This window comes from Lissotriton vulgaris, chromosome 2_1, assembly GCF_964263255.1.
Source record: "Lissotriton vulgaris chromosome 2_1, aLisVul1.2, whole genome shotgun sequence".
NCBI classification, from domain to species: domain Eukaryota; kingdom Metazoa; phylum Chordata; class Amphibia; order Caudata; family Salamandridae; genus Lissotriton; species Lissotriton vulgaris.
This window is the reverse complement of record NC_141687.1, coordinates 585803400-585831125: the sequence shown is the minus strand read 5'-3', so window position 1 is coordinate 585831125 and position 27726 is coordinate 585803400. Positions and strand designations below refer to the sequence as shown.

At 46.5% G+C, this 27726-nt stretch overlaps 1 protein-coding gene and 1 long non-coding RNA gene across 4 annotated transcripts in view; one reads left to right on the top strand and one right to left on the bottom strand.

The window, feature by feature from the left end:
* DDB1 (damage specific DNA binding protein 1) overlaps window positions 1-23999 on the bottom strand; it is a 1134380-nt gene extending 1110381 nt beyond the window's left edge. Inside the window, exon 1 of the mRNA XM_086955618.1 lies at window positions 23779-23999. Within this exon, the coding sequence (XP_086811744.1) occupies window positions 23779-23839 (61 nt within the window). The 5' untranslated portion in view covers window positions 23840-23999. The remainder of the gene's footprint in view (window positions 1-23778) is intronic.
* A 494-nt stretch (window positions 24000-24493) lies between these two features.
* LOC147730791 (uncharacterized) lies at window positions 24494-26135 on the top strand. 3 transcript variants are annotated; one of them, XR_015308602.1, is made up of 5 exons: window positions 24494-24668; window positions 25104-25168; window positions 25253-25440; window positions 25540-25763; window positions 25848-26135. It is a non-coding gene; the product is annotated as an uncharacterized LOC147730791 (long non-coding RNA). The 3 variants fall into 3 exon arrangements; XR_015308604.1 differs by having other exon boundaries at window positions 24495-24668; window positions 25347-25440; XR_015308603.1 differs by lacking the exon at window positions 25104-25168 and having other exon boundaries at window positions 24496-24668; window positions 25347-25440.
* The last annotated feature ends 1591 nt before the right edge of the window (window positions 26136-27726 follow it).

The window sequence follows — 27726 nt, the reverse complement described above, 5'->3', positions numbered from 1 at the left end:
CATGCGCCGTTTAAGGCGAGACCTTAAAAGGACAAAAGGATTTTGTTACAGGACAAGTATATTCATAAAGCAACCTGCTCTAAGGACAAGTAGATATTCTTATTAAATTCCACACCCCTATTCAGGCCTTTCAACCGTAAGGCAGGGTGCACGGTTTCTCATGTGTGGACATATCTGCATGAGCAGGTATGACTATGCAATATCCGAGAAATTCTTGGATATTATAAGAGCAAAGGGAAGTCGTGAAGATTGCATGGCTGGATACTGGTCATTATGAGTTTCCTAGCTCCATGATGGCTTCACTGCACCCTAAGATGTTTGGTACCAAACATCTTGTCTTAATAAACCCTTGTGGATGCCAGTGCTGGGTTTATTATTAAATGTACACAGGAGATCATTTAGAGGGTCCCCTGAAACCTTATGAGGCACTGGTGTGATCTCTGACTAGTCTTAGCATGCCTCCCACTACCAGACATGTTTCTGTTCAGGGTGAGACCCAGCACCCTCAGAGGCTAGGAACATAGCCTGCTCTGAGCAGAGTTGCTCCACACCTCCTCCATGCCAGGATGGCCTTCCAGGGCGGGAAACTTCAAAGGTGATGCCGACTTTGAAATGCGACCTAGGAAACTTCACATAGTGGAGGATGCCAACCCCCCTTTCCTGCTCCACATTTGCCAAGAGAACATTTGTTAAATTAGGAGGCAGGTCCCCATTCAACCAGCATTACCCCCAAGGTGGGGCCGGTGATATGGAGCTCACTTTTCAGTTCCCTCCACCTTGGTTTGGTAGAGAATTAGCCAATTAGGGTCAGAGTAGTGCCCCTTCCCATAGAAAGAGGTCACTTAGAGGGTATAGACATCCTAAAGGTAGGCAGCCCATTTGCTACTACCTGTCCTCTTCTTTAAATTTAGTATTTAGGTTGCATCCCTGGACCCTGAATTTTAGATTTGACAGACAGAAAGAAGATCAGAACAAAAAAAGAGCTGCGGACGCAAGGACTGAAGCCCTGCTGCAGAAAACTGGCGCCAACCCCTGCCTGCTGCCTAAAGGACTTGACAATCATGGTGTGCTGTCTCACCCTGTAACTGTGAGGCATTCGGGTACCCCGAAGCTCCTCCAGCCTTCTACATATCGCCCAAAAACTCATTTGGAGTGGAGGTACTGTTCCCCTGCAGCCGCAGGCACCGAACTGCAGAATCCGGTTTTACCTGCTCCCCGGCGACCTAGATGCAGCACCCAAACCAAAGGCGGTACATCAGCGCTGGAGGGTCAAACCTCTCTCTCCAACTATTAGGCACCAGGATCTAGCAGAGTTGTGCTGCATCAATACATGTGGTACCTGACCCTTTCCAGAATTCAATGAGATTAAGAGTCCAACCTGGACTGACTATGAAGCATGCACCTGTCATGGGACGTCGAGACCCCCTATGCGAGTGGCCCAGCTATCCCAGAATCGCCTCTACAAGCTGCCTGCTCCCGACCGCGAATGCATCTTGACGCGGGTCACCTGGCTGAACGATCTGCTCAGCACCCAGCCCGCCTGGCATGGGTACTGACAAACCACCTGTGCTCCCATGGTCCTGAGGCCCTTGCTACCTGCTCCCCCGAGTGGGACCCCTTGGACTTTCCTTTAAGTCCCCTTGTAAAGTGTTTTCAAGTGACCCCTTCTTCATAGCACACCAGCTACCAGCGTCCTTCGTTCCCTGTTCCCGGCCGAATCTGGGACGCTACTGAGAATCTGGTGGTGGAACATTCAGCCTGGCCTCGTTCCTTACCTAAATCCCAAAGGTGACCCTTGAGATGCAACTGTGTGATACTATATGCATTTTGCTCTTTTCTCCCATTGACTTCAATGGTGAGTAATTGGGCACACAAAACCTTCAGAACGGTGGTATTCTATTCTTGGGTTAAGTTCTTGCCTGCAGATGCACACACAAGGCTATTTCATAAATACGTTGAAGTTGAACCACCAGATTAGTATTTCCCTTATGTGGACTTAGAAATCCCATTAACTTAAAAAGAGCACATTAATTGGGTGAAAGGCATCCTACCCCATACCACAGAACACGTGAGACTCCACCCGCTCAGAGGAGGAGAGACTTGGCCGGTCTTAGCTTCACATACACCGCATCCAGACTTTGTTACTTTATCAGCAGCAGGAATGCATACTGTCTACAGAGATTTAGTAAACATTTACAGAAATCTTACACAATGCACAAAGAGAACATTTACATTTCAACCTGCAGGAGCTGCTCAAGCTACACAACCACGCACGGCTACTACAGGTATTGGCTCACAAACACTAAATGATGTTATGGTAAAGAGTCCCACCAGCCGGGCGCAAATCCTGTTCTTGATAGCACAAAAAAAAAAATCACAGTTTGAAGCAGTATTTTACTCTACGGCCTACAGGAAAAACACCCACAGAATACTGACAATTTGCTTGCCAATGGGGATGGCTCACCCAATAGAAGATTGCGTCACTTGGGTATGATCTTCGCTGCTGTATATACCAGAACACAAAGTACCCCTTCAATAGTGGTCATACCAGATGTACTGAAACAAATACAGAACAAGTACGGGGCAGAGCCTGCCTTATATCTAGGGATGAAACTGATGGGGAAATTTTTCCCAGGTATCAGTCCTTATGTTTAGTAACATAAAATGGAGGGGGTGGAGAAGTGTGGCTCACTGATTAGAGCGGCAGACCCTGATGCAGAGGTCTGGCCCGGGACCAGGGTTCAATTCCCGAGGCGGCAGGGTCCTGAACCCAAAAATGTCCACGGACTCGATAATTCTTGCCTCGGTGCCTATTCTAATCATGGGGTCCCACGCTGCAACTCTGGGCAATAGCTGCTTAATCTCCACTACAGCGGCCCACCCGCTGCGGGATGCCTGGCTTTCACCTTGGGGATGCCCAGTAGGGGTTATCTCACAGGGAAAAGCCAGGATGGGTTCCCAAGGCAAGCGCCTTGATGCCTTCGGGTGATACGTGCGCTATATAAGTCGCAATACAGGCAGCAGTGACTATAGGCCAACAAAATTCACTCCTGCACAACGGGAGAGAGAACTGCCTAAGATTATCAAAGATACATATGCTTTGCTTGGTAGGGATAATCTGAAGAACCAATAGTTAGGATCAATTCTGAAAAGGATAACCAAGTCAGAGCCCGATTCTTCAAGGAAGAAATAGGATTAAAAAGAAAATGTACAAAACAAAAACAGTCACAGTTGGGTCTCCTCAACAGGAACACACTGAAAGACTATACAATATGAGAAACCGTTATAACATTAGAAAACCTGACAGATATCAGCATACTTATACACGTTCCACTCGCACTTTTCAGGAGACATCCAAAATGGGTTCGAAGAGAGACGGACGGTCAGAGTACAGATCGAAGAGCGAGTCAAGCCGAAAAAGGAGACGCATCACACTTTTGACTCCATTATTAAACAAGAAGACAAACAAAATACTTCAAAATCTTAATTTAAAAAGAAAATGATAGCCAGGATTACGATTAGAAATGCCAAGGCTACTCAGGACTCTGCTTCTGAACGGAGAATGGGCAGTGACTATGATGGACAGTACGGCAGAAGTAACAATAGCTCGGCAGAACCTGATGGAATATCTGGGAGTAGTAGCACTGAGTGAGCAAATCAAGGTGGAAACACCTGCTACAAGGATAATTTAGATTGCATCGTTTATAAAAAAAAATAAGGCTCCAAATGGAGGGGGACAAACTCAGGAAGGTAAAAGGGCTCTTTTAGGGTAACCTGATCTATGGTTATATTTTTTTGACCGAAAAGGATGGGCTACCAGAGTTCATAATGGATTGCCCAATGGGAGAAGAAGTTATTTTAGCTGCTTTCTCAAACCTTGTACCGGAATCCGTTAACAATGCACAAGAATGGGCGTTAGCTCCTGCACTTTCTTACAGTCATGTTGAATGGGATGATGATTCACCTCATCATGAGATCCCATTAAAATAAATTCCTCAACTACAGTGACAATACCCAAAAATGCATGAAGCAAAGAAACAAGTCAAATAGATCCTAGATCAACGAGAATACCATGGGGTGACAGAAAATTGCACCTCACCTATGAATACTCCCTTGTTTCCAGTAATGAAACCCGATAATTCAAATAATTTAGTCTGATTATAGACATTTAAACGCATCGAAAATCACATTTGCAGTACAGAATGCGCACAGTGCCGCACTAATGAATAACAGTGCGGAAAAAATACAAAACCCTGGATATCTCAAATGGATTTTTCAGCCAAAATACAGCGCCTGGGAACAGATTTTTGACAGCATTCGCGGTGCTAGGTTCTCATCACTAATTTTGCCGATTACCCCAGGGGTATAAGAATAGCCCCAGGTTGTTTTCAGACAGGGTAACAGTTACTTCAAAATGTTGATTAGGAGGCATTGTCCTATGTACATGACATCTGATGGAAGATGAATTAAGGCAACACTTGACTAGGGTAAACCACATAATTCTTGGGTTCGTCCACTTGCGATACAAATTTAATGTAAAACAATCTAAAAATTGCCCATCTCAGTGTCCACAGGAACATACTGATATCCTACGTTCTGTACAAGCGGATATGATCGCTTCTAGACATTTACATACATGTGTCAACACAACTAACCTGGTGAACTGTGTGGTGGCTGGAACAACCAGGTACACCCATTTCACTTTTAATGAAGGTGTAACAGTACCTATTTGTTGGAAAGGGCCCTTTTTACAGGGTTATCCCCAAATTGTTTTTTTTCTCTTATTTTTCCCTGACCTGTTTTTGTTGGATTTGGGACTTTGGTCACTTTACCATGCTTAAGTGCATATGCTCTCTGTGTAAATTGTGTTATGGATTGGTGTTTCCCTGATTGGATATTTGATTTACCGGTTAGCCCCTAGTAAAGTGCACTGCGTGTGCCAGGGCCGGTGAATCAAATACTACAGGGGGCCTGCAGCACTGGTTGTGCCTCCCCCGTGAGTAGCCCTGAAAACCGTAACTCAGACCTGCCATTGCAGAGTCTGTGCGCAGTTTGTAACTGCCATGTCGACTAGGCCAGTGCAGACACCGGCCAGTCCCTAACCTTCCATTTTCTTACATGTCAGACAACCCTAAGGTAGGCCTAAGGTACCCCTCTGGGCAGGGTGCAATGTATGTGAAAGGTAGGACATGCCCTGGTGTGCGTGGAGTGGAACGTGCTAATGGTGAATTTCAACCAATTGCGTTGTTCAATATTGCAAGCCCATAACATCTAATAAACATAACTGGCCCAGGGAATTCTGTAAGAAAATAAAATGTAATATGCCTGAACTCAGAATCTAAAGATGCATCTTTTAGTGAAGGTGATTTTTACATTCTGCGTTTGAAAATACCACTTTTAGAAAATGGGTATTTTCTTGCTCAGTCATCCCGTGTGCCTATGCTGGTATGTGGTTTGCCTGTCTGGGTTTTGGATGAAAGAAGGCTGGGGGGCCAGAGGGGCTCCAGATGGACTAGGTGGGTCAGGAAAGGGCTGGACAGACTTGGGCTATGATTGGGGGGGGGGGAGATTTCTTTGCACCTCAAAGGGCCTGGTCTGCCTCTGACAAATGCTGTCTTCACCTCCTGCCAGGAATTCACACCAGAGAAGGCCCAACTGGTCCTGGCCAGGTACAGACACCCTCTGCCTGAAAGATCAAAGGATTTCTGGACATTAATACTGGGACCCAGACCCCAGAACTTGGAACTCATCAAAGAAGACTGCACTGAAGAGGCGCCGGAGAAGCTGCTAAAAGGAAGGACTGCTTTGCTGGGTGCTTGGCTGGGCTGACCTGCAGTGGCTGCTTCTGTCTTAGGCAGTGAAAGGTCTGGACTGGACTTTCTGCAATCCAATTTGTGAGTCTCTCCAAGGGCTTGAGGTAGAGCTTACCCCCTGTTCACGAAGTCTCAGGAACAACAAAGACTTCAAGCTCTTCTGCCCGCAGCACTGGAGACTGTGTGTTTTGTGCTGAAAACAGAGGAAAAGCAACTCAACGACGTCTACTCCACCGCTGCCGCCTCCATGTCCTGAAGGCACCGCAGGGGGCACCGCCACAACGCCGTACCGCAACCTTGGTCTCAGCAACGCCTGTTGGCGCCGCTGCTTGCACCATGACCATCTCCACTGCATTTCTGTATACAGTCATCTTCACTAAATGTTTTACACATCTTTAATTGTACCATATTCGTTGATGCCATAAAACGTGTAGTTTGATGTAAATCACCAGATTCATAACTCACGTTATATAATTTTAATAACATCATAGTTCCACACTTATTGTGCATCACAATGTATGTTAATTTTAGAACATCATAGCGCTAGAAGTACTGTCGAAAAATAGATGCTCATTCTTGCCACAACGTGCCAATTGATATGCTTTAAACCAGTGTGTAAGGCCCCACCATGCTTTGCTGTATATTGGCCACGTATTCATTCTCCACCATTTCTGTATACAGTCTGTTGTAAATGAAAGTTACTCAAGGCAAGGTGAGTATCAACGTCTTTATTCTGTCATCCACTCTCCTTAACTGACAGGCTCTACAACATTCTACAGTGAACTCTGGCGGGACGTTCCAGGAGGGAGGAGGAGGGGTGGGGGGTGTAAGAAGGAATGTTCCAAGGGAAAGTTAAGGGGGAAGATTACAACATCTCCCTACGGAGGGGAACGGGGTTACAATAGTAAGCCAGGCAAATAATGAAGAAGCAGAGGGTGTAAGGACAAAAACGGGTCCTATGTAGGAAAACTAGCATTAACAGTATCAGTTGCTGGGTAAAAGAAAACAATGGCCGAGAGGCACAGGAAACACACTGCTGCCAAGGTGGAGGAAAGATACAACAGGGTTACATTTAAGATGAAGGCTATGTGCGAGGTGAATCAGGAGATTATTGATTTGGTAATCTGATCTCTTCCCCTGATGGATGCAAAAGGGGTTACTCCCGTTATCAAGTCGGAAGAGGTGTGATATGCCCAAATACCTTCTTTTAACGTTTTATCCACATATATATTGTTGGCAACAGCTTTTTGAGTGAGATTTTTAATCAAGAATATAGGACGCATGAGGTCATTGTCCCCTTGGTATTGCAAAGTGGTATCCTCAGGCTTGATGTCCAGTTCATTTAGGAATGCCTTCATTCCAATAGAAGAGAACTTGATGCCATTGTTGGTGACTATGCAAGCTGGCACACCTTCACATGACGCTCTCAAGAAGTCGAGGAGGGTTTTTGACAAGAGACATGGAACAAACTTGTATTTGATCCAGTGAGAAGTGTAGTTCATGAGTACAATCAAAAATCTCTTCAGGACTCCTAATTGTCCCATGGGGCCGATAATTTCCAATGCCAACTTAGTCCATGGTATTTTAGGAATTGCTGTAGGAGCTCCTGACTGAGCGTGAATTCTCTCTCCAGGCCAACTTTTAAACACCATCAGTTTCAGACACAGAACTTTGGTTTGAAATGATGTTGCGCCAAAGGTAAGCCCGTCTCAGCCCGTCCGCGCCTGGACCGCGCCCAGCACCAGACCCCCTGGTCCTCGCAAACCCATCACCTCCCGCATTACATACGACTCATCCACCCTCCTAGCACGTAACCCCGGCCGACTCCCTCACTGTGCCCAAGACGCCCCGGGACACACCCATGGACCCTTCACCTGCCACTCCTGCAAGTACGACTCCATCAAGACCCACACCAAACCCACAAACACCAAACAGAGATCCGACACCAACCACCTTAAATGCATCCTTCTCAACACCCGCTCGGTTCACAAACACACCATCGACCTTTGCAACCTATCCGACACCATTTCCCCGGACGTCACCTTCCTAACAGAAACCTGGATGAATGCCTCATCAGCTCCAGACATCGCCATAGCCATCCCGGACGGCTACAAGATCATCCGTAAGGACCGCACCAAGCAAACAGGAGGAGGCATCGCCATCGTCCATAAGAACACCATCCGCGTCTCAACCAGCTCGGAAGACAACCTCGCTATCGCCGAACACCTCCACTTCCAGATCCACACCGACCCCAAGACCACACTCAGAGGCACCCTCCTCTACAGACCCCCAGGACCCCGTACACAATTCAGCGAAGACATTACTGACTTCATCACCCCACACGCCCTCCCCTCAGAAGAATACATTCTACTGGGAGACCTCAATTTCCATCTGGAAAAGAGCAACGACAGGAACACTACCACCCTCCTGGACAATATCGCCAATCTCGGACTCAAACAACTTGTTAACACCCCCATCCAAAACGCAGGACACACACTCGACCCTATCTTCACCTCCAGCAAGCATATCTCCTTCATTCACACCACAGCCCTCCACTGGACGGACCACAGTTGCATCCACTTCATTTACAATAAGACCACGATCCACAACCACCCTCAACCAACTCTGCGAAGAAATTGGAACAAAATCACAATCGACCAGATCTCCACATAACTTCTTCAAAAACCCCCTGCCTATTCGACGAACCATAACCAAGCCGCCATCAACCTCACACAATGGCTAACCCAAACTGCCGACAAACTAGCACCCTTGAAAAAACATCAAATCAAGCAAGGAAGCAAAAACACCCCATGGTTTAATGATGACCTTAAGAAATCCAAGAAACTCTGTCGCTCCCTTGAAAAAAACTTGGAAAAAAGACCCAAACACTATCACCCAAGTCGCCTTCAAAAACGCCACCCGCAAACACCACCAACTAATCCGGACAGCCAAGAAATCAGCACTCAAAGACCGACTAGACAATAACGCCCACAACAGCAAGGAACTTTTCAACATCAAAGAATTCACCAACCCCACCGCCAGCTCCAATGACATCACCCCCTCTCAAGTCCTCTGCGACTCCCTCGCCTCTTTCTTCCATGACAAAATCACCGACATTCATAACAGCTTTGACAACCAACCCGTAAACCAGTCAATCCCACTCACCTCCGAACCTGTACCTCCTCCGAATTACCTTCTCAACTGGAACCCAATCACCACAGAAGACACCATTCGCCTAATGAACTCCAACCACTCAGGATCCCCTACAGACCCATGCCCCCATCACATCTTCAACAAAGCAGATTCCATTATCGCACCCCATCTCCGAGACGTCCTCAACTGCTCCCTCAACTCCAGCACATTCCCAGAAAAATGGAAACACGCCGAACTCAGCGCCCTTCTGAAGAAACCCACAGCTGACCCATCTCGCTCCTCCCATTCTCTGCCAAAGTCATTGAGAAAGCCGTCAACAATCAGCTCGCCGCCTTCCTCGAAACCAACAAATCACTCGACTCCTCACAGTCTGGCTTCCGAGCCAAACACAGCACCGAGACCACCCTCATCGCAGCAACAGACGACATTCGAACACTACTGGACAACGGAGACACAGTGGCCCTCATCCTCCTCGACCTCTCCGCAGCATTCGACACAGTCTGTCATAGCACCCTAATACAACGCCTCAGCAACATCGGAATTCTAGGAAAAGCATTGGACTGGATCATCTCGTTCCTCGCTGGAAGAACTCAGAGTCCGCCTCCCCCCTTTTAAGTCAGAGGCCACCGAAGTCATCTGCGGCATTCCACAAGGATCTTCTCTCAGCCCTACCCTCTTCAATGTCTACATGAGCCCCCTCGCAACTATCGCACGTCAACACAACCTCAACATCATCTCCTACGCTGATGACACTCAGCTGATCCTCTCACTCACCAAAGACCCAGTCACCGCCAAAACCAACCTACATGAAGAGATGAAAGAAGTAGCCGAGTGGATGAAGCACAGCCGTCTGAAACTGAACTCGGACAAAACGGAAGTCCTCATCTTAGGTGCATCCCCTTCCGCTTGGGACGACTCTTGGTGGCCAACGGCCCTAGGAAAAGCTCCCATACCGACGGACCACGCACGGAACCTGGGCATCATCCTGGACTCCTCTCTCTCGATGACCAGACAAGTCAACGCTGTCTCATCATCATGCTTCAACATCCTACGCATGCTCAAAAAAACATTTCGCTGGATCCCCACCGAAACAAGAAAAACGGTCACCCACGCATTGGTTACAAGCCGTCTGGACTACGGAAACACCCTTTACGCCGGCACCACCGCAAAACTGCTGAAAAAACCCCAATGCATTCAAAACGCCTCAGCCAGACTCATACTAGACATCACCCGCACAGACCACATTTCCGTTCACCTGAAAGACCTTCACTGGCTCCCCGTCAACAAAAGGATAACGTTCCGTCTCCTCACCCACGCACACAAAGCCCTCTACGAACTTGGACCTGACTGCCTCAACACGTGCCTTTCCTTCTACACTCCCACCCGCAAACTGCGTTCGTCCAACCAAGCTCTCGCCGCTGTTCCGCGCATCCACAAAGCCACCATGGGGGGGAAGATCCTTCTCCTACTTAGCGGCCAAAACCTGGAATTCCCTTCCCATCTACCTCCGCCTTACCCAAAACCACCTAGCCTTCAGAAAACAGCTTAAAACCTGGATATTTGATAAGTAAACCCCCCCCCCCTCCTCAAGCGCCTTGAGACCCTCTGGGTATGTAGTGCGCTATATAAATTTCTGACTTGACTTGACTCCTGTGCGAGGTCCACTGCAGGCATTACTATTTACATGGTGGACTATTCCGGTGAACAATTCAGAAGAATTAGTTACATTACTGCTGGTTTCCTCCTCCCGCTCCGCTAAGAGGACTTGATCTTTATTATTGAGATAGAGCACAATCCCCAACTCTCTTCGATGATGCCAACCCAACAGATTGGAACCTTTTCTTACCATGTACACTTTGCCCCATATGATTCTCCCTTTGAATTAATACCCACCATCATCACCCCCACTAACTGGATGTTCTCTTCAGCATACCCTAGCCGGGGAAAGCCGGAAGGAAAAGAAAAGTTTTGAGGGCTTTACGACAATGGGAGAAGATCGGGATAGAGCGAATGGAAAGAGGGAGATTGTTCCAAATCTGGGGGGCCCTAACAGAGAAACGGGTGCCCCCGGTACGGGATTTACGGAAGCGGGGGACGTGAAGGAGAGAAAGAGAAGAAGAGCGGAGGGAGCGGCTAGGGGCATGGGAAGAGATTAAAAAGTTAATAAAAAGCGGGGCAGAGCGAGCGTGCGCCCGGAAGGCCAGACAGGCTAATTTGAACTGGGACCTAAGATGAACAGGAAGCCAGTGAAGGGTTTTGAGGGCCGGGGTGATGTGGGAGGATTTGGGAAGACGGAGGATAAGACGGGCCCCTGGTTCTGGATGGCCTGGAGACGGCGAGTTTCGTAGGCAGGAATGCCTACGTACAAGCCATTTCCATAATCCAGGCGGGATGTAATGAGAGCCGTGATGATGGTTTTAAGAGCGTCAACAGAAAAAAAACGGGAGATTTTGCGGATAAGGCGGAGGGAAAGAAAACACGAGGACACAACGGAACTAATTTGGGCATGCATAGATAAATCATTACTGATCTTGATGCCCAAAGTCCGGACAGAGGAGACTGGGGGAGGGCCAAAAGAAAGGGGCCAGTGAACGGAGGACCAGGGATTAGACGGGCCACCAGTGAGGACAAGCTCTGTCTTGTCAGGGTTGAGCTTCAAATGATTGAAGCTCATCCACTGGGAAATAAAGACAAGAGTGGTGCAAAACTTGGGAAGAGAGTCAGTTGGGGAAGAGAGATCAAAGACGAGCTGGAGGTCATCTGCGTAGTTATACACAGAGACCCCCAGCTCGAGAAGGGAGGAGATAAGGGGGCGGATATAAAGGTTGAAGAGAAGGGGAGAAAGGGAAGAACCTTGAGGGACCCCACAAGTGACAGGAAGTGAAGGGGCAGAGAAGTCAGAAAGGTGGACTGCCTGTGATCTGCCTTGAAGAAAGGACGCGATCCAGGAGAAGGCAGTGCCTTGGATGCCCGCTGCGCTGACCCGGTCGAGAAGGATGGCATGGTCGACCGTATCAAACGCAGCGGACAGATCCAAAAGGACCAAGGCCTGGGGGAGGTTGCTGTCGGCCTTCCCCTTAAGTTCATCCAGGACTGCGAGGACCACCCCCTCAGTAGAGTGGCCGGGACGAAAGCCAGCCTGATGGGAGGCCAGGAGATTGTTCGCTTCAATGTAGGAGTAAAGGCAGGGTGTTACGTAGCTTTCGAGAATCTTCCCTAAATAGGGAAGAAGAGAGATCGGCCTGAAGTTCAATGGGAGAGAGGGGTCCAGACCGGCTTTCTTCAAGATAGGAAAAACAATAGCAGATTTAAAGGAAGAGGGAACACAGCCCGAAGCCAGGGAAGAGTTGAGAAGAGTAAGAAGAGGGATAGGGCAACTAGTGTAGAGAGTTCTGAGGATCCGTGCAGGAGCACAGTCCGCAGGGGAGCCGGACTTGACCTTGACAAGCAGGTCAAGGAAGAGATCAGATGAAATTGGTTCAAAATGATCCAAAGCAGAGGGGGACGGGTGAAAATGATCCGGCAGATCAGGTTGAGGCACAATAGGAATATTGGCCTTGATAGTAATGATTTTGTTGATGAAATAATCATTCAAAGAGTGACAGAGAGATTGAGAGGGGGCAGGGGAGAGACATGCGCGGTCAGAGGAGGCAAGACTATGAACCAGTGAGAAGATCTCGCGAGATTTGTTGGCCGAAAGGGCCACTCGCTCAATAAAGTATTTAGATTTGGCCACTAAGATGGCTTTTTTATAGTTGTTGAGGAGGGCTTTATATTTGAGGCGGAGGGTCGGACAGTAGTTGCGGCGCCAACGGCGCTCCGACTGTCTGAGTTCTAATTTCAGGGATTTAAGGTCGCTAGAGAACCACTTGTGGGCGTCGTGTAGACGAGCTGATTTAATGTTTTTAAGTGGGGCGACCTGGTCACAAGCAGCAGAGAGCCAGATGTTAATGGCATCCGCCTGACTTTCCACAGACGGGTCAGTCAGGGTAGGAGCAGATGAAGACAATAGGGAAGAAAGATCGTTAAGATCAGTCTTGTTCCAACTCCGGGCCAAGATGTTTTTTGGCAGGGAGGCTCTCTCGGCTTGGCCCAAGTGGATAGAGAAGGAGATCATGGAGTGATCCGACCAGACACAGGGTAGAATGGAGGTGGCCGAGAGGTTACAGCATAGGGACCAGATTTGGTCCAGGATGTGACCATGGGTGTGGGTAGGGACCAAGACGTGAGGTAAAAAATTGAGACACCGAAGTGTGGCAGAGAAGTCTTTAGAGCAGGAGTCCTCTCTCAGGTCACCCGGCCAGAAATTGAAGTCGCCGAGCAGGAGTAGCGAGGAATTATTTACCGCCAAGGTGGCCAAGAGGTCCTGCAAGGTAGACACAAATGATGGCATGCTTTGAGGGGGGCGGTACATAAGTACCACCGTGAGGGGTACCGGGAGGTTAAGAGAGCGGGCCACCAGAAAGGCAACACTGGGTATGCAAGGGTGCGGAAGAAGCTGGAATTTCATCGAGGAGCGAACTATCATCGCTGCACCACCTCCAGTTTTACCATCAGGGGGGTCAGCACGAAGGGCATAGTGGGTGCTAGGGAGAATAGCAAGGAGATCCGGGAGTGAATCAGAGGAGAACCAAGTTTCTGTGAGAAAAAGAAAATCAGGGGAATCAGTGTCCAAGAGGTTGAAAAGGGCAGTTTGATTTTTAACAGCAGAGCGGGTGTTGAGAAGGATAGCAGAGGCGGCAGTAAAGCCGGAAATGGGGCCAGTATCAGAAGGCGTGGGAGAAATAGAGGAAGAAGGAGTAGGAGAGACGGGGCGAGAACAAAGGGGAGCGTAAATACCGTGCGAGGATAGGTGTTGGACTACAGAAGGGGAAAGGGGAGCAGAAGCAGAAAAGGAACATAATTGGGCAGAGGAGTGCACCAAAGGAAGGGCAGGGTCTGAGGCCCCTGGTCCCGGCCCGTCGCGCGCGTGTGTGTGTGTGTGTGTGTGTGTGTGTGTGTGTGTGTGTGTGTGTGTGTGTGTGTGTGTGTGTATATATATATATATGTTAGTAAGTGATTACCAGTGACTAAGACTGAGTTAGGGTGTGTCAATGAGAGTGAAAACGAGTGGGAATCGGAGAGTGTATGAAAAAGTAAGTTAGAGCGAGGAACTGGGTGAAGGAGTGCGAGTATATTATAAGACGTGAGTGATTGAAGATTGTGAGAGCATGTGGGAGGGCATTGGGTTTGGAGCTATCAATGGTGCAACAGGTGCAGTTGTACCAGGGACCAGAGTCAGTGAGTGTGAAAGTTTCTGTGTTTGTGAGAGCGAACCAATGTGTACGAGTACATTTGTGTGTGATTAACTGTGCGTGCCAGTGAATAGGAGAGTGTGCAAGTTAAAGCAAGAGGGGGAGAGCGATTGAGAGAGGAAGTGAGTATGAGTGAAAGGGAGAGCAAATGTGTTTTTGTTTGAATGTTTATGATTGTGAATCTGTCCCTGGCCATGGCATACTCAATATAATACTGGGTTTATGGCTGCACCCAAGGTAACCTGCTGCTGGCATATTGGAGGTAATTCTTGCCATAAAAAAGGGCACATGGTAAAATGGAGGTCCTGACAAACTAGAAGTAATTCTTGGCATGGCCCCCAAGGAAAAATACTGACACTTGCATACTGGAAAAATTCTTGGCAACATGCTTTTGCTGGGACTGTGGATGTCATTCTTGGCATATTGGAGAGCACCCAAAGTAAAATGCAGATGCTGAAATACTAGAAGAAATACTCGACATAAATGGACACCTATGGCAAAATGCTGGTGCAGACATATTGGAGACAATTCTTTGCCTTGGAGATGGCAGCCATGGAATACTGGGGACGAGAGGGTGGGTTGGGAAGCAAGCCATGATAAAATGATGCATCTAAAATACCGGAGGTAATATCACTGGCAAAATTCTGGTTCTGGAATAATATATGTAATTATTGGCATCAGGGTACCAAAGCAAAATGCTGACAATGGCAAAACAAAAGTACTTCTTAAGATATGGGCAACCCTCATGGCAAACTTTTGTGTGGACCCTTTGCAAGTTTTACACCCCACCACTTTTAAAGCTCATAAGTTGCCACTGCAACAGAATATAACATTAGGTGTAGTAAAGAGCACAGAAGATTTCAAGGGGTAGAGGGAAGTGAGTGGGACTGACAGGCGAGAACACGACTGCAGGGAGGGGAAGGTTTGCAGTCACAAAATAATTAAACTCCAAAGAGATACTAAATGAGAGCAGGAATAATGACACGAGAAATATCAAAATAACTGAAGAAAGAGCTCATAGGGAGATACAGGAGAGAGGGGAATTTCTAGGGTGAGAGAGAAAGAAAGGAAAAGAGAAGGAAAAAGAGAACATGGGTAGAATAAGACACAAAGAAGAGGAAAACAAGAAGGGAGCAAGGAAGAACTAGACAGAGGAAAATTGAGAATGAGGGGTGTTTACAGCCAGAAAGAAAGGGTATAGAGATGGAGAAAGGAAGACAGAGGTGGAAACAAAGAAAGGAAAGATGGTGTTATAGATGTATAGACAGAAATACAAAAGAGCTAGAGAATAGGACAAATAGTTGCACTTGGTGATATGGGAGGTGAAATGAGGGACTGGAGAAAGGAGTGACAGAATGGAAATTAATTATATATGATCCTGTTAGGGAAGGCAAGAGGACAGAATATTTATGAGAAGAATGTAAAAGTTTCATTAGGAGTAATTTAATGTAGCTTTTTCAGATTCAAATCATGTCTCTACCCACAATACAAAAGTCATCAAGTACCATTCTGTATGCAATCAAAGACATTGCTTGCAGATAAGCTCCTTGAGTGACAACCGAAAGAGGAAGCCTTGTCCAATTCTGATGCGTCCAACCGTGGGTGCCTGCTGCAACTTTCCAGGGAGTTTGCCAGTCACCTAAGGATGGGTGGCAGCTACACAGGATCCGAAGGTGAGCAAGAAAATCCGCGGATCAAGGCAAGGCAGGAACTTCAGGGACATGAAAGTGAAGAGGAGGCATTTAGATGACCGGAGGATTAACAGTAGTTTCTGTTGCCTAATGTGAGCAGGGGCTTCAGGGACGTATGTCCAATGATGAAGCCTCGGAGAAACTAAGTGGTCAAGAGCCTCAAGGAAACAAACGAGAGTAGGTACCTCACACACTTGAGGGTGACCAGAGGAACGGAGCAGAGGTCTGGGGACAAGCAGGACCATTGGGGACATGAGTGGCAAATAGTGTCAGGGAAATGAAAATTAACTGCAGCCTCAGGTATCTAAAGCGAGCAATACTCTTGAACTCCTGCTCACCCTACTATTCTCTGTGGGAACTAGGAAGGAATACAATCCTCAGGCCCTTAGGGCGAGAAAATCAGCTGGTGATTCTACCTCAGGGTAAATATAGGAAGAAGAGCATCGCAGGTGAACATGGTTCTCAGTAACCCGAGAGTGAACTAGAGTTTGAGTGAGAGTGAACAAGAGCTACAGTAGGGAAGGATTATTAGGTAAGTCATGTGTGAGCTGAATTCCACAGGTATCCGAGAGTGAGAAGGAGCCCTCTTGTCCTCAGTGTGAGCAGGAGCATTCATTTTCCTGTTGGTGTGTCGGGAGCTTCAGCACAAACTAGTGATGAGCAAATGTCTCAAGCCCTTACAATAAGCAGGTATCTTTGAGCTTAAGGTTGAACAGAAGCCTCCAAACAGGAAAGGTGCGCATGGTTCTCTGACTCACGGCCTGATTACATACAGGACTTTGAGGGATCTGAGGGGGAGCACAGACTAAGGGGCCCAAGGTGGAGCAGCAATGTATATACCAGAGACAAAGTGAGCAGAACTGTGGGTGAGTTGCAGTGGAATAATGGAGTGACTACTGACCCTACAGGCCTAGAAAGCTTAATTTATCAGAGATTTTTCACAAAATCACTCCCCTAATACTAACAAAGCAACGTTTCATGAATGATCATTAGCGACAAATGTAGACCATTTTTTTCTTTGTGTGTCTTGGCCTAATTTTAGTCAATCCGACCCTGTTCACACCAATATGCAGCCCAGGGTACCTTCCACGTTTGCAATTCACATTGTGAAATATCAGTACCGTCACAGAAACTTTAGCTTCCCTCCGTGGAGTAAATAGTAGAGTTGCGGTATTCGCTATTCGCACTGCACTGCAAATCTCAAGGTTAATCATGTTCTGTCTTTCACACTTTTCTGCACAGTGTGATTCAAGACTGCTCCCTCCGTGCCTGCATATAATAACATCAGATGCTCTCCCACTGACACCCCAAAACTCTGCACCTCATACCTTCGTTCGGACAGTTACACTTACTGTTTTGTGAAGAGGCCACCGACTGCACAGCGCACTTTCTGCTACGACGTGTGAGGCTCCCAAGTGACGACTCGCCGCACCCGCTTCGCGGGCGCCGCTTCGCAGGGGAGCCCCAGTCTCGGCTGCTGTCTGCGTGCACAAGTGAGGACCTCGGCGGAAAGGCGGTAAGGGGTGTGAGGCACCAGCGGGGCTGCGAGTGTGCAGGGACTTCATCTCTCAGAAGTCCCTGCGAGACCACGGAAGAGCTTCCGGTCCGCTCTCCCTGCTGGCCCGCCCCCCGCCCATCTAAACTCATCAAAAGTGCACCGGCAATCCCTGTCCAGTGGGACACTTACTGTTTTGTGAAGAGGCCACCGACTGCACAGCGCACTTTCTGCTACGACGTGTGAGGCTCCCAATTGACGACTCGCCGCACCCGCTTCGCGGGCGCCGCTTCGCAGGGGAGCCCCAGTCTCGGCTGCTGTCTGCGTGCACAAGTGAGGACCTCGGCGGAAAGGCGGTAAGGGGTGTGAGGCACCAGCGGGGCTGCGAGTGTGCAGGGACTTCATCTCTCAGAAGTCCCTGCGAGACCACGGAAGAGCTTCCGGTCCGCTCTCCCTGCTGGCCCGCCCCCCGCCCAAACCGCCACCTATTTAATAGCGTTTCACTCCCGCAGCGCGGGACGCAGCCCGGGCAAAGACAGGGCCGTTTGAGGCCGTTAGAGCACGGAAGAGCCCGGCCTGGCCCCCCCCTCTAACAACTACATCTCGGCCTCCTCAATATAGGTATCTATAATCATTCTGATTCCTCTGATAATCCGTCAACGCAGTACCCCTTATTTAGGCGAATATTCACTGTAAAATGAATACGAGATCCACAAGGCAGAAAAAAACAAATTAGAACGGTATAGGTGATCAACTATTAGGTCCCATGGACGATTTCTTGTCCAAAGCTAATACTTTTATAGACCAGAGTATAAGCCTAATTGAGGGCAGAGTTTCCACTGAACTGGCGATTGCACGTCGCTCATCAATGGGATTAATTGCAAAAGCAAAAACTCCAGAAATACAATCAACTTCAACGCTAATGGTGGCGACTACGAACAGACTTAGTTTACCCAACAACGTTGATCTGTCAGCATCCCAAATATCTGTAACCCTCTCAGAATCTGACCTTGAGAATACCCCTGACATATTTCCCGATCCAACACCTGAAGAAACCAGGCAAATGAGAGGCAAACGGGAGGGGGCGGTAAAAAAAAAGGATTGCAAAGAGTAATTCAAATCACACCACAACCTCTTTAACATCTAAACCCCCGACAACGGTCACCAACACCAATGATTTGGTGTTACCTAACCACCCTGCTCCCCCAACTAATAACGTGGTAACAACCCATCACGTACCGCGTGACCTCTGTGATACTTTAATGCCTGATTCAATATCCTCACTAAATACTGGCAGACAAAAAGAATCAGCAAGACTAATCACAGAGGCAGCCTTTCTTTTACATTCTCATATTCGCCCTCTAGAAACAAGACTCAGTAATATAGAGAGGCAGTTAACAAAGATCATTGGTTTCTTACAACCCATACCCCCACAATCCCATACCAAGCCATCGTCAAATCCAGAGCCTATTCCCCCTACATCTAAGAAATCCGTCACTGTACCCCCCCAAAGTCCAAAAAGCAAACCACACTAAATCTTCCGGCGAATAATCCCATTCCACAAAATGTAGCTCCCACGCCCCTGGTTATTCCCTCACAAGCTAGTTCTCAACCAACACCAACTGCAAACTCCATTCCCCCGAAAACTCCTGCTCCCAAAACACCTATAACAACAAGTACCAAGCCACCCCAAACAAAAAATACTCCGAGGGGGACTACTGATCAACCACCTACCCTTAACTTACCACCTGAGGCCACTCCTTATGTGGTGGTCCTGACGGGGGTTCCCGAACTCACAGGTGAGGGAACTGAACCAAACTGGTCGTTAAAAAACAAGGTCCAGTTTTGGCTGAATACAAACCGCCCCGTTCCGCCACCTTGGAAAAGTAAAATAGCCTCAGTTTCCCGGACCCCGTGGGTAGGATATAGAAAAAAAACAATACGAGGAGACTGCATAGTCATTACTTTTGAGGACCCCAGCATTGCTGAATATATATGCTCCTGGGAATGTAACAACTCCCCCGGGGGTATCGTAACAAGACCCCTGTCCTACTTCTACCCGAAAAGGTATAATAATAGTAGCCACCAACGTAAGTTTGATAACATCTGGAGGAAGCCAATTCCGCAACCATGGGAGCTAGATTCAGCTGCCACTAACACTGTAATGCGACCCACCGAACCTATCAACTTTCGGTACCCACCCAATCGGAGCTTCCACCAAAGAGAAGTCCCTTGGCAGATCGTGGGCCCCCAAAACAGATTTGGAAGTTGGGAGCATTGGGAGAGACCACCCTACCAAACGCTTGGTCCTAACTACGAAGACACTACAAATGGGCAACACTGGTTAGGTTTTCCGACCACGAACAGGTTCAGTAGCCTGGAAATGGTCGACTGACAAACAGCTAAACCTCCAGAACCCTCGCTAACTACAGCAGTATCTTCACATTCAAATTCAACGCCCATCCCACCCATACCACACAAGCATAAGGATGCACATGATCACGGACTCAGTCAGCTCTCCATGGTTTTTTGGAACGTTGCCGGTCTCCGTAATAAGATCGAGGACGGATCTGCAGCGGTTTTTCTGAAGGGCTTTCAAATCATTTTTCTCCAGGAAACATGGTCAACGGCAGCGCTCCACTTAGTGGGATACAGAACATTCACTTCTCCTGCCCTTCCCAGCACTTCAGGCAGACCGAAGGGGGGTCTGGCAACTTACATGGCTAACACTATTGTAGATTTAAAGATTATCAAGACAGACCTCCTTCCGAACTTCCAAATTCTTACACTCTCTGTAGGGAAAAAAACCCGTGTTTCAGTAGTAAACACTTACAACAACCTGGATCTAGAAAATTTTGTGAATGTTCTCGACCAAATTCAAAATAAAATAACGGAACACATTCACTATAAACAGAAAGGGGACACTGCTCACATAATTTGGGGCGGTGATTTCAATTTGCACCCCTGCCCCATTATCGATACCTGTGGAATAGTAGACGACTCTGACAGTCCTTTAATGCACTTCACCCATTCAGAAGCAGGATCCGCCATGAACAAAGTAATTGAAGACTTGGACTTGCAAATTCTGAATCCCATACTACAATCAACTGATAAGCTAGAGCCTACCTATAGAGGAAGGGGCCACGAAACCACAGTGGATTATATACTAGTTACAGAAGCCCTAAAACCGCAAATAGGACCATTTAAAATTTTAGAAAATTGCCTCAGCGATCACTCAGCGCTAAGTCTAAACCTCCATTTACTTCACTCGAACTCTCCGATGGTAACCATAGCCAACACCTTATCTCAGAATAGGCTCGAGCTGAATAAGGTTAATGGTTTTACAATCAAATGGGAGAAAGTGGATCCCAATATTCTAACGAAGAAACTAGTTACTCTTGCTTATAAAAACATTTCGATCTGTCTCGATCCCCAAGCAGAGGCTAATCAAATACTGGAAAACTTTAACGCCATTATAGAACTTGTCAAAAACCAATTAACCAGAACTCTCAAACAAAACAACAGAAAGCCCACAGGCTGGTTTAGTCGAGACTGCACGAAAGCACAGTCTAATCTGAGGAAAGCTCTTAGGGAACCTAATAGAGATGCAACAAAGATCCAAAATCTCAGAAGAGAATACTCTACTGTTAGAAAGAAGAGGAAAATAGACCTAAAAACATCCTTGTGGAAGGCCTTACACGAGAGCGCACTCTCGAAGGACTCCCAGGCTTTCTGGAAAATAGTCAAATCGCCTTTTTTATCCAACCCAACTGGACCAAAAATAGATGTGGCCATAGACGAGGCTACATGGACGAGCCATTTTTCGAAAATCTTCCAAATTACATCTAATAGAGGTCTGCATCAGCCTACCTGCAACCCAGTCACCTTCCCAATTCATCTGGAAGTCGACCTACAAGATTTCGAAAAAGCGTTATCCTTAAGTAGACCCGGAAAAGCCCCCGGCCCTGACGGGGTCCCCGTCGATCTATTTAAATTCCTTCCCGACCTGTGGACTCCAATAATCACGAGAGTCTGTCTCGCTACCATGGAACTTGGACTGCTGGACTCATGGTCATCGTCAATTATGGTCCCCATTTTTAAGAAGGGGGACAGGCAAGACGTGAAGTGCTATCGCCCAATCTCCCTTCTTGACTCTCTGGGCAAAGTAGTTGGCAGAGTCCTCCTTGGCAAGTTGCAACAGTGGGTGGCTGACGAAAACATCCTCTCAGACCTACAGTTCGGCTTCAGGGAGGGCTTTGGAACCACTGAGCAAGCTTTAAACCTCTCTTTGCTCATATCCAAGTATACTCTGGCAAAATCAGGTACTATTTACATGACATATGTGGATCTGTCCTCCGCATTCGACTGCGTCTCACATACCAAGCTCTGGTCATTGCTAAGCAAGATGGGTGTAGACCCTCCTCTCCTAGACTTCTTAAGAGAACTCTACAGCGGGGCCACAGCGAGAGTGAGGTTCGGGACAAGAGGAGAACTGACAGCACCATTTGGGGTAGAGCGGGGAGTAAGGCAAGGCTGCGTCCTCGCCCCCTTTCTTTTCTCTCTATACACCAACGGTCTGGAAGAGTGTATGTTGAAGGGGGGAAGAGACCTCCCAAAAGTAAAAGATCGCCTATTCCCCGCCCTGCTCTACGCGGACGACGCTGTCATTTTAGCCCGAACTCAAATTGAACTACAGAAATCTTTAACTAAATATGCGGACTTCATGGCAGCTCTGGATTTGCATATTAATGTTAAAAAAACCTTCACTATGGTAGTCGGTGGCTCAAAAAAACCCGCAAAGTCCATCTTTTTAAATGACCAAAAAATTGACAGAACCTCGCAATACCCCTACTTGGGTATCATGATTGATGATGCCCAAAACTGGAAAGCGGCGGTAGAAGCTAGGAGGCACCTTTTCAAAAGAGCGATCACGGCCCTAATGAAATTCTCCAACAGACTAGGGAAAAAACCCCCAGTGGAACTGTTGCAAATATATGCAGCGAAGTGCCAATCCACAGCATTATATGGTGCTGGGATCTGGGGCCATACAAACACTGTCCCAATCCAAAAAGAGGAAAACATCTTCACGAGATTCCTTCTGTCAACACCACGAGGCACCTCCATCTATGCCTCGCATATAGAACTGGGAATCCCATATATCGAAGATCTGATAAAAATCCAACCTCTAATGCTTTGGAGAAGAGTCTGGCTATCTGAGGAAAATAACCTGACAAAAAACATCATACGAGACATCATGGAGCTGGATCATGCTAAAAAAATACCTTGGATTTCTTACATCAGAAATTTCCTACAAGATCTGGGATTTGAGAAATACTATTATAACCCAGAACTAATGAAAGAAATCTCTAAAAAAGACCTAAAACAGCTAGCATTGAGCCACTTGGATTCCCTGAGACTAACAACGCTGACTACAAAAAAATCTGTCATGCATGCAATTATCATTCAGCAGACCATGAAAATTCAGCCATATCTCACCTTAGGGATTTCCACCTACGAGAAGATGCTCCTAACAAGGTTCAGGATGAACCTATTTTTCAGACTGGTGACCTTTCCCGAAAAGAATAATTGGAGTTCTGATATGGTCCTGTGCCCTTGTGACGAACATTCCCAACAGTCCACCATCCATACAGTACTTTTTTGTAAGTTCTATCAACCGCACCGAAAGACTTGGCTTATTCCCCTATTAAAAAAATGGGGTTATAGACAATGCCGCCCAGCGATGTTATTTCTTCAATTTTTGGACTCAGAATGTACGGTAGAACATGTATTAAATTTTTTTAAATGCATCATGAGACACAGAAACAATTTGTAAAACTGCAACCTTCCATCTTTTGCTACTTTTTCCAAACTGACTAAAAGAGTACCTGTTCGAGCTAAGAAATCAAATGTATAATTCTCTTTTTAAGTAATTCAATGTTTTTAAAATAATTTGTTATCTTTTATGGCTTTTCGAATTGTAAAAACCGAATAAAGATTATTATTATTATTATTACTGAGACACTGACCTGTATGTATCATTGACATTACTGCCTTCATATCATAAATGATAGTGAACTCGAAACTATGACTCTCACAGCAATTAGTGACCCAACAGACCCTGTGAGTTACTCTGTATTGCATTGCAAGCCAAACACCGCTCTGCCACTTCATGCTCCTGGCCAGCATTATCGCCTCACTGCAGATAACAGTCCCCCTTATCCTGATTCTTTGGGCTGTCACACAAGACATGCACTCTTCGCCATAGATATTAATCTCACACAGTTAGTTTGATGTTTCTCCCTCCCGTGCCCCCCAAATATTCCCCTCAGTACCCGTCACGCAGCCGTTCACGGCGGTCGGTTTCTGCGCGGTCACCACATAATTGTAGGACATGGCGGCGCCGTAGTGTCTTTAAGCTCCAGCAGGTCGTGCACTGTCCCGTTAACTCAGCCAGGAGGCCTCTCAAACTACAGCCCGCGCCAAAGACTCGCTGCTCCAGAGGCCAGAGAGACCGCGCGTGGACTGACGGGACACAAACAGGGAGTCGGCGCATGCGCCTGGATGGGAGCTGCATTGAAAAAGTCTGCGCACAAGAAGCTTGAAGCCGAGACACTGGTCCAGTGAACAAGGATCTAGACTGCTTACTAACCTTAAGAATGAGACCGATATGGCCGCCATACTCTCGGTTCGTGCTTATTAAAAGGTTAATGCAGTTCTTATCTTAACTGCAGTCACCTACAGTAGTAGGGGGGACTTCCAACCCTTCTGTTATCTGTAAAACCCTAGTCGAATAATTGTTTTTCATTCCATATTAACTCATTATCAACTTGTGATTTTTCTTGTAATAAGCGCACGGACAATTAATAGCACCTGCTTTTTGAACAAACAAACGTTTGCTTTGATTTTAAAAAATAGATCATTTACTGACTGGTATTAAGCATCATCCCATCTCTTTGGAACGCGCAAGCGCAGGGGCAGGTCAAGGAAGCTAAAGCTCTACCTTCCCCTGTCAACTGCACTTCGCGTTCTAGTTGCTGGATTCCTGACCTCCTACCTGAAGCTCTTCCGGGTCGTCGCGCTCCTTAAGTCGGACTCAGCGTTTCTCTCTTCATGGTCGTCTTTTCTCAGGCGTCCCACGCATCTTGATTCAATCCTCTGAGTCCTGTATTTAATAATAGGAAGATAAAGAAGTAGACCGTCACCGCATCAGCGTTAAATTGCGGTAACAGCTCTCTGCGCTGCTTTATTCATTTACTCCTTTCTTCTCTTACCTGATTTCGTGCTTTCACCTTTGTTGGAACTCTTGCCGTCCTATATGTTTTGGAAGACGCAATGGTACTATATTCCCCCTGAAAGAAAAAGAAAGACAATAAGAATCATTATTGTTTAAAGCAATTTCTAGTGCATTGCTCTAATATTTTATGTTAAGTACATGTTGTCACTTACCTGATCCTGTGCTCTCGGTGCTGTGGGGATCCGCTCTGCCCTTTAGGATCTAGGAGTGAATGTGATACCAGTTTATTTTACCTGATCTTAAGGAATTTTACTTTTCATGAATAATACAGAGTGAATAGATAGGCATGTGGCCATACTTTTATATTTAGTATCTTCCCCTACACACAGGTCCCTTCTTACCTAACTTTATTGTCTTTTCTAGTTCCAGACACAAGCTCTAAACACCATTTATTAATAACCAGTTTCCAGGAGAAGGGATATTCCAAGGTAGGGAAGAGAAAGAATATAAGATAGCAAGTTTACATATGCTTCTATTATTGTACTTATGTATTGACTCTTTACTATTTACAGTTTAATGCCTTATCCAGACAAGTCAGGAGTTTATCTGAGTCATCATGTGGAGTTCTTCCCCTTTTTTCCTTGTTTTGTTTCCCTTCTTCCCCAGATTACCATTTGCCACCTTGTTTAATCTCAAGTGCCGTGATTTGGAGAGGTTGTGTACTTGCTTTGCGTCCCTGATGTTCCTGCGGAAAATATAGGTGAGATTCTTACACATTCTATGCTTTTGGCAATGTCAACTGCCTTGTCTAAAGAACGATCCTTTACAGGTTAGTAACCTTTCTTGAATTTTTTTACAGTGCTATCGAACAACAAGCTGATCTTGTATCAATTGTGAAGTGGAGTTATCAAATTCACACTTGGAAGCAAGAACGTGCAGTGATAAAAGTATCAATACTCTCCGAAGATGTCTGCACTCTAGTAAAAAATGTGTACCTGTGTACTACAATATTTTTCGTTTTAGAAAAGTGCTTGTCCAATTGAGCTACATCTATCTCAAATTCATCAGGCTCTTCACCCTCAGGTGGGTCATAAGGTGGCAAATGGTCAAAAACATTTTGACCTTCAACCTCTAGATGAAAGTACATTAGATTTTTCTTTCTTTCAGGTCTGAATCTCTGATCATCAATTGCATCTAAATATGCTTTGAAGGAGCTAAACCAGAGTTTCCATTCCAATTGATGTTCGCCTGGTTCTTGCAAAAAGGAGCTGCAGCCGTAACACTCTTCATGATGAAATACCTGTGAAAATAATATGGTTAGTGCCTGAACAGAGAAAAACTTAAGAAAGAATCAAAAATACAGAAGAAAATAAAAACGATAAAGAAGAAATAAGGAAAAAGAAAAGAGAGAGAATAAAAAAAATGGAAACATAAAATAAAACACTGTGCAAAAGGTGTCGTCTTTCGTGTTTTCCTTTCTTTTTTTTTATTGACTTTTCCCACTTTTTAAAGTGATAAATACGGAGATTTCACTGTAGTCATTAGTTCGAACTGTTCTGAAGAACTTGAAGACAAGGAAGTCCTTCCTTTGCGACCACGACTTTAAAACTGTAGTCCTCTTTCTATTACTGCTGACACATGCGAAACAGCGAGGAGACGAGATAGTGAAAGTACTACTTCCCACCGGATACATGACTCAATGTACACAAAATGTAAGTAAGTGTTCCACTGCTCGTGTGCCGTGCGATGAAAGACAGCGAGTCACTGTGTGCCAAGTGCGCTGTACGAAGAATGAGCTGCGAGCTTGTCACCGTGCTCAGTAGAGTAATGCTTGAGGGAGGATAATGGCCGCAGTATAAGCCGTATAGAACTTCGAGGCAAACTGGGCATCGCTTATCAAAATGGTGCGCAGAACGGCAGTTGACCCACGCAGAAGGTCAAATAGACTGCTCAGGTCACTTTCAATGTAAATTCAAATAGTTTTTAGTGTTAAAACAGTAAAAGATACGTACGTTCAATGAGGCATGCACAAGCGGTCACAGTGCAGGTTGAAGTCCGTTATGGCTTTTGGTTCCAAAAAAAACAAGCACTGGCGTTGCCAATAGGTCTCGCAGTAGGAAAGTTGGAGCTATTGGTTTTGTAAATGACAAAGCCCTTTATGTTTTTAAAATGAAAACCAAAATAAAAGGCATTGTTATTTGCAATTGTAATAGCTCCAACTTTCCTACTGCGAGACCTATTCGCTCTCTTGTGACAGAAAAGAAAGTGAAGACAGCCGTCTACCTTTCTTAATAACGCACACACGGACCAGTGAGCAACGTCCTTGTTTACTGAGAGCATTAATTTACAGAAACATCCGTAGTCCGGAATGGCTTCGCAGACCAGTTCCTCTTTGATCGTTATCAGTGCATACAATAAATATGGCTTCCGTTGAAGCAGGGTGGCTTTAGAATGATGGCCTCAGGAAGAAAGAACGCCCAGAAGAATATGGTATTTTCAAGCTGTATTGTACTCTATTTTTATTGTAAAGTGCAAACGAATATTGTGAAGATACGATGCTGCAGCCAACCACCTTAATTTGTAGGTAGCACGTGCGCCACCACACATGCACACATCTATCAAATGACGCTAGCAGCCACTTTAAAAACAAGACGGAGGGAAGGCAGGGGAGGGGGGAGGAGAAATGTGACACGGTGTGAAGCAGCAGGGGCCTTTGAAGTGAAGCTAAGCTTCACTTCAAAGGTGTGGGAGGAGTGCTGCTACGGCCTGGGGGAAAACAGCAGCTGGAGCTTGGGGGGGGGGGGGCGCTTGAATTAGTGGGCTAGTAAGGGAACCAAGGAAAGACGGGATCTACTGGCTTTGCCAATGTTTATGTCGCACAAGAACCATGTTTATGTATGTGTTTGCATGTATTTCCAGGACACTGTTCAAGGGTTTCTCAGCAGCATCTAGTCAAGGTACAGTTCGTTTCAAGCAGGAGCAGCGTGTCACTACGCAAGGTTTTTATAACTTTCAGAACAGCTGAAATAGCAGCCGCACGTTCCTG